The 9,741-nt window shown below is 33.9% G+C and overlaps 2 protein-coding genes across 7 annotated transcripts; both read right to left on the minus strand.

Annotated features, from left to right (window-relative positions):
- Positions 1 to 353: 353 nt before the first annotated feature.
- Positions 354 to 4,208, minus strand: LOC137821936 (uncharacterized). Of its 5 annotated transcripts, none has more exons than XM_068626747.1 (6): positions 4,148 to 4,208; positions 3,792 to 3,912; positions 2,184 to 2,392; positions 1,398 to 1,485; positions 1,037 to 1,103; positions 354 to 748 (listed from the first exon to the last, which is right to left on the minus strand). In XM_068626747.1, the coding sequence occupies exons 2-6, from the start codon at positions 3,845 to 3,847 to the stop codon at positions 695 to 697; spliced, it is 474 nt and encodes a 157-aa protein (XP_068482848.1). In that variant the 5' UTR covers positions 3,848 to 3,912; positions 4,148 to 4,208; the 3' UTR covers positions 354 to 694. The 5 variants fall into 5 exon arrangements, with proteins under 5 accessions (XP_068482848.1, XP_068482849.1, XP_068482845.1 ...); XM_068626748.1 differs by having other exon boundaries at positions 4,142 to 4,195; XM_068626744.1 differs by lacking the exon at positions 1,037 to 1,103.
- A 1,969-nt stretch (positions 4,209 to 6,177) lies between these two features.
- LOC137822670 (phospholipase D alpha 1-like) lies at positions 6,178 to 9,741 on the minus strand. 2 transcript variants are annotated; one of them, XM_068627613.1, is made up of 4 exons: positions 9,474 to 9,741; positions 9,216 to 9,281; positions 7,117 to 8,989; positions 6,178 to 6,743 (listed from the first exon to the last, which is right to left on the minus strand). In XM_068627613.1, exons 1-4 carry the CDS (start codon positions 9,561 to 9,563, stop codon positions 6,298 to 6,300), a joined length of 2,475 nt encoding a protein of 824 aa, XP_068483714.1. In that variant the 5' UTR covers positions 9,564 to 9,741; the 3' UTR covers positions 6,178 to 6,297. The 2 variants fall into 2 exon arrangements, with proteins under 2 accessions (XP_068483714.1, XP_068483715.1); XM_068627614.1 differs by having other exon boundaries at positions 7,117 to 8,975; positions 9,474 to 9,546.

Below are 9,741 nucleotides of genomic sequence, written 5' to 3' on the forward strand. Positions count from 1 at the left end.
CCCACTAAATTATTGCACTAATATATGTGCATATCAGTAAGACTCTAAAGTGGTTCCGACAACATGAATGCCACAACTAAAAAGACATGCATGAAACATTAACGTTGCATAGAACACAAAAAAGGTAAAGCATAAGTAAAAAACTCAATTATTATGGCGATAGGTCCTTTTCTTTGGAAATTCATCACCTCTTTGTATTGTCTCTGACTTGCTGGAACTGTGATTATGCCATTTTAACAACTAGTTCAAAGACTCTGCTTCTGCTTGAGGTCAATTTGACACTATCCTTATTCCTGACAACTCTATTTTCCAGATCGGGTCAATTTGTGCTATACAAAGTAAAAAGTCTCCTATTTTTTTAAAGAAATGGTAGCCTTTTATTGAGGCAAGATACACCACGTCATTAAGTGATAACAGGAACCATTTAGACACAATTATGGAGACCTTAACTAAAACAAATTAGAGGACTAACAAATTTAACTATATTTATTCACAAATAGCTAAAGACATAGTAAGAAATGTCTATGAATCACCTCCTTAATCACGCAGAAATGACGACCCCAGAAGAAAAAAATAAACCCAATTAGTTAAGAGTTAACCGATTTGGCTTTTGGAAAAGGTTTATGATGAACAGATTCTATACCTCCGCTCCCTTCTGCAAAATGTAAGGAAAAAAAAACCCTGTTTTGTCTGCTTAGTCATATAATCCTTCCAACTCCCAAATATCAACAAGAAAGTCAACCATTTCCTGTCAGGTTATGATATTATAATCAGTCAGGGGCATTTCCTGATTTCTTGTACATGAATATCAACAGAAAATAACCAAGTGAGAATGCATGAATGAGAATAAATCTGTACATGTTTCAATTTTATAGGACAAAGTCATGTGTTTGTATCTATTTCTTTCTTGGTAGACATTATAAATGAGTAGGGCTCGATTAAAATTATTGAAGAGAGAAATAGACACTAAACTTGTACATGACCTGTCATGTACATGGACATGAGAGGAGACAATCCAATGCATGCAAGAACTTACTCCAAGAGGAATGGGCCGAGGAAAAGGCTTGTCGGTTCCCATTAGACTCTCATAGGAGGCATTCCAACTATAAAGTGAAAACTCTAGAATTAGAACTTAACAAACATTTTGAGAAGTGACTTTGATCACTGAATTGAATCCTATAGTTATTGACCAATTCCTCTCCATCAATTTCCTTGTATAGAAAATGATCTTCCACCTTATCCGTGCATTTTTTTTACTTACAGTTACAGCCGAAGATTTTTTTGGTCAAAACAATAACATTCCCACTAATCAATGAAATAACAAGGAGAGATAAAAAAACAACGGATCAAAGTTAAAAATCATGCAATACTACAGATCAGCTAGTATATTTATTTACCTTACTATATGTTCTCCAACTTCTTTCTTATTCCTGGGCTTTCGTTTTCCAACCCAATGTCGCCTCACCTGGTTAAAGATAAGAAGACCTGCATATATTGTAATAATAATCAGCTGGAGATATGTAAGAAAGTGTACAAAAATGCAAGAATGAAAGAAATCCTGTAAAATGAAAATAAAATTAGAGATGTGGATCAAGGAAATCCTGAAAACTAGATTTTAACTTCAAGTTCCGTAAATGGCCATTACATGTAATTAAAGAGATTACATTAACTAGAAAGAAAACCACAGATTACAAGAAAAGGTACAAAAATAAAGGAGTAGACAATCAGTGTCTGTGTGACCAACTTGCCTGAGGGGGAGACAAGAGAATGAAAAGATAAACAAAAGCTTAAAGTGAAAGTTGCATTGCAGAACCAGTATTAAAAGTGTGGAATTCAAGTTATTTCAAGGCATTGGAACTGTAACTGTCCCTCCAGGGTCAGGTTTTTGAATTTGAAAATTCCATGAAAATACCAAGATATGTGACAGTTAGCAAATAAGTCTGACATGACTCTATCAACAGTTTGAGCAAGATTGTCTCCGCATCAGAGAAAATGGTTACCAAGATGATACAAGATCAAAAGTATCCTTTAATAATGAGACTAACTAATAAGCCAGCAAAGATAATAGATAAGCTACTATAACAAAATACTTGCCATCATTGACAAATTCAGGAGAATCAATCTGAATAACTAATAAGTCAACAAAGATAATAGATAAGCTGACTATATAACAAAATACTTGCCATCATTAACAAATTCAGGAGAATCAATCTGAATGCCAGAGCTACTTTGAGGATCAGAAGGCATGACAATTGATGAGATGCTTTTCTGGGACTGAAATGCCCACTGATCTATTTCTAAAGCACTGCTGCTCCAAAAATCTTCTGATATGTCTTTGTTCATTGCTTGGCCTTTAATTATAGGAGGATTTGGGAAGCATCCCAGACAACCTCTGCTCTGTTACAAAGCAGGTTTAACCACAAGCTTGATTAACACAAACTATTAACTATATAATCAGTCTACTAGCTTTGATGAAAAGAAGACGATGTTGTGACAAAGAAATGAAGGTACCAGTTAAAAATTAAGTAGAATAACTCAACTTAGCATATGACCGTCAGTCCATTTACTATATTTCAGTTCTCATTGAACCCAATCAATACTTTGAGGAAATGTAAAAGCGAGAGAATGCAACAACCTACTTTGAGGGTGTATATTCACTCAGATTATTTTGGCATAATATTTTTGGTGGAGGCTTTCTCAGGTCAATTAGCATACTGAATATGAACTTACTCCTATAACTAGTGTGTGTTTCTCCTTTACATTATAAGGAAACAGATGTTGGGTTTCAGTTTTTTTGTTTACATACTACAGTCAAGTCAACACCTACAGTTAAAAAACATGGAATGGAAGAACAGAGAAGCAGCATATGGAAATGATAAAGTCATCAGCTATGAATTGGAGTGAACAAAAAAATTACAAGGACAGCAAGAAAAAATCAATAAGGGCAGTACCAGGAATACAGCATCAGGTTCACATTTAAAACCTTCAGAGATGCTCATAAACAACTTCTTTGTCTTTTTTATTTCTATTTTTCATCCACCGCAATACATGATATTTAACACAAAAGATACATCTTACAAAAAGGTAAGAAGACGTCTGCAGTTTGAGCAACAAGAAATTTCCTGAATTTAATTTAAATAATGAAAGAATTTCTCCTTACACTGAAAGGCCCCTGGTAATTGGAGCCTTATCTTTTCAATGGCAGACATCAGAACCAAAGCAAGCATGGCAAAACAGAAAAAATGCACAACAGCTTTGTTCACAGAGCATCTTCTCAATTGAGTCAACAAACAGAACCTAGAATACCACGAAACCCAATAGGGCAGCGAAATTCTTGTTTCACTGTACCAGATTCAGAGGGTCACGAGAAAGAGCAACAAGCTATAAACTTGTTCAAGTTTCCCTGATCATCAGATCTCACACTTGCTCAGAAAGCAAGCTAGTACAAGCAAAGATTCCCAGACAATTAAATAATTACTAAAAACTAAAGAGAAAAACCTTAAATAAATTACCCAGCAGTGGTAAAACAGTTTGAAATATCAAACTTTCAGTTTCCAATAATTCGAAAAGTTAGATCCCAATTTCTGAGTTCATTTACTTCCACAAAATTGTTCCAAAACCAAACACACAAAACTCACTCAGGAATCCGCAAACTACATATCTATTAGAGGGATCTCCTTATGGTTTTGTCAAATTGGGCAGAACTGTACAAGTGTATTGATATGAAAAATACATTTTTCTTAAAAAAAAATCTGGGACCAAACAAAGAGAGAAAGGAACAAATAATTTACCCCATGCAAGCGAACATCTGACAGAGCCAAGGTGGAACATATCCACAGATATGCATCTACGTAATTCCGAGAAGATCTGTCACCTCAAATTCCGAATCCAGGACGAAGATAATTCAATAACCTGCATGCACAATTTTTTCTTTTCTGTTTATTTTGAAAAAAAAAATGAAAAGGAAGAAAGAATCTCCTCTCTTCTCTGAATTTAATAAAGCAAAATAGTACTGTAACAAATAATAATGAAAGGGATAAAAGGCTGTTGTTGGTACTTTGGTTTCAAATAATAATAAATTAGCAGAAAAGAGATAAATATTGGAATAGAATCAACAACAAGTTCAGTCAGAAACCTCAACCTCTACCTGTTGAGTTACACAGGCGAAACGTTTCTTGTGGGATGCGATCAATGTGTCCATGTTCAAGAGGGAAACTTATTTAAATAAAATAAAGGATTAATATAAATAAATAAAATATTCAACCTTCATTTTGTAAAAACCATAATTTCTTTACAATACTTTTTCTTTGATATTTTCCTAAAATATTAAAGAATCTCTTTTTCTTTTCTTAGATCACGTTTTTTAGTAAGTCTGTGTTTGTCATCTTTTGTTGAACTAATTTTTATTGAGTTGATTGCATGCATAGATTTTTGTGCTTATATTGTTTATGGGACATAGATATGTTACCTAGGAAACATCATAGAAAGTTTAAATTGCTGATCATAAAGTTTAATTTTCCAAGGAAGTTTAATTTGATTTAAAAAGTTAAATAGATAAAGAAGTTATTTATGTTTTGACAGGATAAAAGATCTAGACTATTTGACTTGGTCACGATAATAAATATTCTATGCAGAGATGTTTTTGATGAAAACTTGTTGAAGTTATACATTTTGGAATTGTTGAATATGAAATTTTTATAGTCATAATTATGATTTTGATATTGTAAAATTTATTAAAAAGTATTGAGTTAAATTGTGAATTGTTTGATGCTAAAATAACTGTAGTTGATTGATTTGAGTTATTGATTGAATTGAATTTAATAGATAATTTTTTTATATTTATTGTGAATGGATTTATTAGCAATTCAATTAGGATGAAAATTATATTTAAACAAATAATAGTGATGTTAGTCATCTTAAGTTTGTATAATAGTCTAAAATTGTTATATAGATTTTGGGTAAAGTTTTTGAAAAGATTTGATGTTGTTGAATGAAATTTATTTTTCTAGGATTTTTCTTAAGTAGAAATACAATAAAATTAACATTTGTTTTCGATTTTATTCTTGTTCAAGATGAAGTAAAAAATCAATTTTACTTTTAATTTTATATTTGTTCAAATGAAAATAGAACATCCTATTTTTCTTCACTGAAAATAGAGCATAAATTCAGCTTTATTCTTAGTGTTCAAGATAATTTTTATTTTGTTTTAATTGATTGAATGTGAATTTTAAATATAAATATAAATAAAATATTGACTATATATAATTATTTTTAAGGAGAGAATATTATGTTAACATGTTTAGGTTGTGTATTGAAATTTGAGATTTTGTATGAAATATTATGACTATTGTTATTATCGAAGGAGACGTCTATGACTTAGTTTACAAAGTGAAAAAGAACCGTGTTTGATAGGTTACAAAGATCTATCCTCTCACTTGAGTAAACTGTGTTCCTATCATGTAATTTTTGTTGTTGTGCAACTTACTGAATGCACTATGATAAATACATATATTTGAGTCTAAGTTAATACACATGCTTATTATTAAGTGTGTACGTGATATTGATTTGTGATTTATAATATGAGAGTTATTCAATTGAATTGAAAGTTAGACACTTATTATAATATATACTAAGAGTTTATGGAATATCTACCACTGAAAATATATGAATGTGATTTGAATATATACATTATGAAATTTTAAGTATATTTTTTAATATTTGCATATATGTTATATTTTAAAACATTTTTTGTTTTGTTTTGTGTATGTCTTTTTGTTAAATAAGAGTATGTAATATTACATGCGAGAAAACTCAACAAAAATAGGCTGATATTAATATATATATATATATAATTTTATATTTTGTTAATTATTTTTTTTATAATTTGAATTTTGTGGAAGAAGAAAAGAATTGAAATTATAAATTTTTATATTTTTTATTAAAACATTAAATATGTTTTTCTTACTTTAAACCTATACTATATAATAGAAGATTGATTTTCATCCTTATTTCAAACTTTAAATCATTCATCTACTTGTTGATTTCACATAAAGAATGACTCATTCTAATCATTTTCATATGATTTCACATATAGAAGGGTACATTTCAATCATTTTTATACTACACAAATCTGAATGATCTAAAGTTTGAACAATCAATTTCGTACTATAATCCAGATAAAAAAACATATTTAACCCTTTATTATTTATTAAAAATGCAATGATATAATGGTAATAAGAAGGTGAAAATGTAGACTAAACTTTGAGGCGTTAGTTAGTGTTATGCAGAGAATAGTTGCTAGGTTGTGAGAATTGCAGGAAGGAAATTTGAACAGGAACCCAAAATCCGAGCCTGGGTGTCAGGAAAATGTTGAAAGCCAGGAAGATTTGTTATGGTTCCATCGTGGGCTACATGTATAGGGTAGCGCATGAGGTGGTGAAATGGTCTAAATTCATCAAATGTTTCCTTTGAGTACATCTCCCAATTCTCCTCTGCAAGCCTATTCACAAGACCTATGCACTCCAAATGTTCTGGATTGTCCAAGGTTTTTGTCTCAAAACCATGGTCCCCAAGGTGCTCATACCACAGTGCACGTCGAAATCTATATATCTCCCCTCTGGCTCGCCCATTCCATGCTAGATGACGTGGTTGGAATGCACCCATTGCAATCTCACTGTCTCTTGAACCCTCCATTGATCTTTGATTTATGTTAGCAGAGCCAACGATTATGTATTCATCATCAACTGAGGGAACCAAAAGACACAGTGTTAATAATTTGTTAGTTCTTCACCAACCATGGAAACAATGTAAGTAATAACGAAGTCTTATGTGAATTGGTAAGCTTATGACAGTATTTCATTGGGTTAAAAATAAAAGCTTCGAGAGACAAAAAAAACATACATGATCAATAAAAATGAGTTCATGCGCACCATTTGTCTATACACAAGATGGAGAACATAGATGTATAGATATGATAAAAATAGAGAAATGGGAAAAGTATAACTTGGGTGTGTGTACCTAAAGTCAAACATGAAGATTGAAATGTTGCTCAAAATATAGCAGTGGAAGATCTTAAACGAGTAACTAACTTTAGCATAATGGTGTTTGATCTCATACCTATCATCATTTTGGAATGAACATAGATCATGAACCTCCTAGAATCGTGTGCTCTTCTGTAGTTACTCTCAGGCTCTGGTTCCTGTGGAGGAGTATACTCTCTGGGTCCCTTATGCTCCCTCTTGCCAAGGCAAAAAAATGTTAAATAATCTCGAGGGTGTGCTTGAATGCCCAATTTTGCTAAGGCATCAGCAATGTCGGAATACATCATCTCAATGGTTCTTCTCTGCCAATCTAATATTGCTTGAACCGAATCACTTTCAGGTACACCTTCAGGCCACATTGGGATCACTATGTACACAGAAAACCTCTCTTTTGCTTCTATCTTGCTTACAATCTTCAATGTCAACTCCTTTGGTATAAGATGCAAAGCACCAATGTTCTCAACCACAATGTCATTAGTTGCGTGCCAAGCATATGAACTCCCTAGGAAGTATTGGTTCTCAATGTAGATGAAGTTTTTTGCACGCCTAATAGCATTAATGTAGGCATCCTGAATACTTCTCTCAATGATATTGTCTTTCCCACTAACAAGGCCTAATTCAGCAACTAACTCCGGGGCTTGGGGAAAGCCAAAAGCAGCAGCACCACCATCAATGGATCTAAACAACTGAACATTCCATGTGTCTTCTTCTCCCACTTCTGATTTTTGTGCATCAGATGGGTGGACTAGAATGTGACCAAGATCATCAAGCGAGAATAGCAGTTCCTTCCCTACTTGCTTCTCCCACCTTTGCTCAAAATTGTACAAAACATCCCAAGCAATGGGACCTCCTAGCTTGCAATGAATGTCATGCCATGGCTCTCTAGGACCACCTTTATCAATAGAAGCACTTGGGAAGTTTGGTTGATGGAAATCATTTACATGCACTGAATTCAAAGTTGGAAATAGAGGATGCTCCCTAGTATCATACCTCCCGTCACAAAGATCAAGGCCACCTATGAAACTTACGACACTTCGCTTCAGTGATGACCCTACAGAACGGGCATCAACAACCACACTCTTTTGGTGATGAGTGAACATAGTTGATACTTGAAAGCCTTGAATCATGCTTCTCCCATCATCCGGGTTCCGTGGACACAAAACACAATGCACCTTCGTGTTTCTAAAGTAAGCAGCAGTTTCCTGATCATGAGTTGCCATCAAGCCCTCTTTCTTGAATTCTGCTACAGAAGTTCTGTCATTCCAAATAAGCAAAAGAACCTTGACACCTTCATCAGCCTTCTTCTTAAGTAACTCCCCGAGGGTGATATTTGATTCGTCTTTGTCCCTAACCAATGCTATTTCAGTGTAAACAGACCAACCAGCTATGTAAACAAAATGCTTAGCCTCCATAATGGCAGTGTAAATGTCCTCCCAACATCTTGCGGGCACGTAGTCTTTTCCTTGGGATATTGGAATATATGGGACAACGCCAACGCCACGTGGGGCATGAGCATCTTGGTACAAAGTAACATGACAACCTTCTCTCTGATTGAAAAATGTACGAGGAACTCCATAAAATGGCATGCGAATTCCCTGAGACCATGAGCATGTTGTGTCCTGTGTGACACTGTTGAATTGCATGGTGACACGGATTTTGGAGTGACCCGGCACGGGACGATGATCTTCTTCGTCTAATATCTCAACCCACCTCTTAATTATGGGGCCCTTGCGAACTTGCTCCACAGGGACATAGGCTCTTCCAATTAGAGTCGCTCCAATTGGGTTACCATCTTTGACAGTGAATATCACGTTTGAGATACGATGGGCACAGTAGATTTCAAAGCTCTCGTTCCACTTTGGGTGAGAGGGTTGGTTTCCTATCATCCTCGTTCGTCCAACCCTTGCCTTGTCTAAATCAACTGTTGCATACAATCTTGTTCCAACAATCTTCGTCAAGTTTTCACATGATAGGATTCAAAAAACACAACATTCTACTCTTAGTACCCTCACTTCTCAAAATTAGTTTCAGTTTTACATTTTCAAATTCATCAGAATAATTCTGCAACTCCCCACAATGTTATTTTCAAAACAATATTTTAAAACTTGTAACAAACACACAAATATTGCATTTCCACATTCTCAAGTATTTGAAGTTGTTTATTGGTTAACATACCTCACGCCGGCACAGCAAACAACCCTTGACCTGGGCTAGAAATCTCTTACCCTTGTGTGTTGTGCCCTTTGTTCCCATGTTTTTGAAAACAAATAAAAAAGAAAAAAAGAACACTGAGTCAAAGAGCATAAGCATGCAAATTTCTTTGAAAACTAATGCAGAAGGCATTGACATAAAGCTTGTATATTATGAAGTTATAGATTCAAATTTCAATGAGATCATTGGACAAGAAAAAGAAAGAGTTTCAATGAAGAATACCTTCTGACAGAAATCCAAATGACATCCAGTATGCAGTCTATCAACTTCAAATATGGTTACCTTCAGAATCCCGTGTAGCAGCTCAGGCATTTTTGTTTTACACTCTATACTTGTTACCTTCTATGCTATGATCTGCACCATAACCATAGAGGGTAATCAAATTGAGTGAAATAAAATTTGAATTTTCACAAATGTTAATTTTGTAGCAGGCTTTTCAGGAATGGTCTCAGAACGTTTGTTAAATGTGATGGAAATAATAACAAAGGTC

The sequence above is a fragment of the Phaseolus vulgaris genome, chromosome 9, assembly GCF_000499845.2.
Source record: "Phaseolus vulgaris cultivar G19833 chromosome 9, P. vulgaris v2.0, whole genome shotgun sequence".
NCBI lineage: Eukaryota > Viridiplantae > Streptophyta > Magnoliopsida > Fabales > Fabaceae > Phaseolus > Phaseolus vulgaris.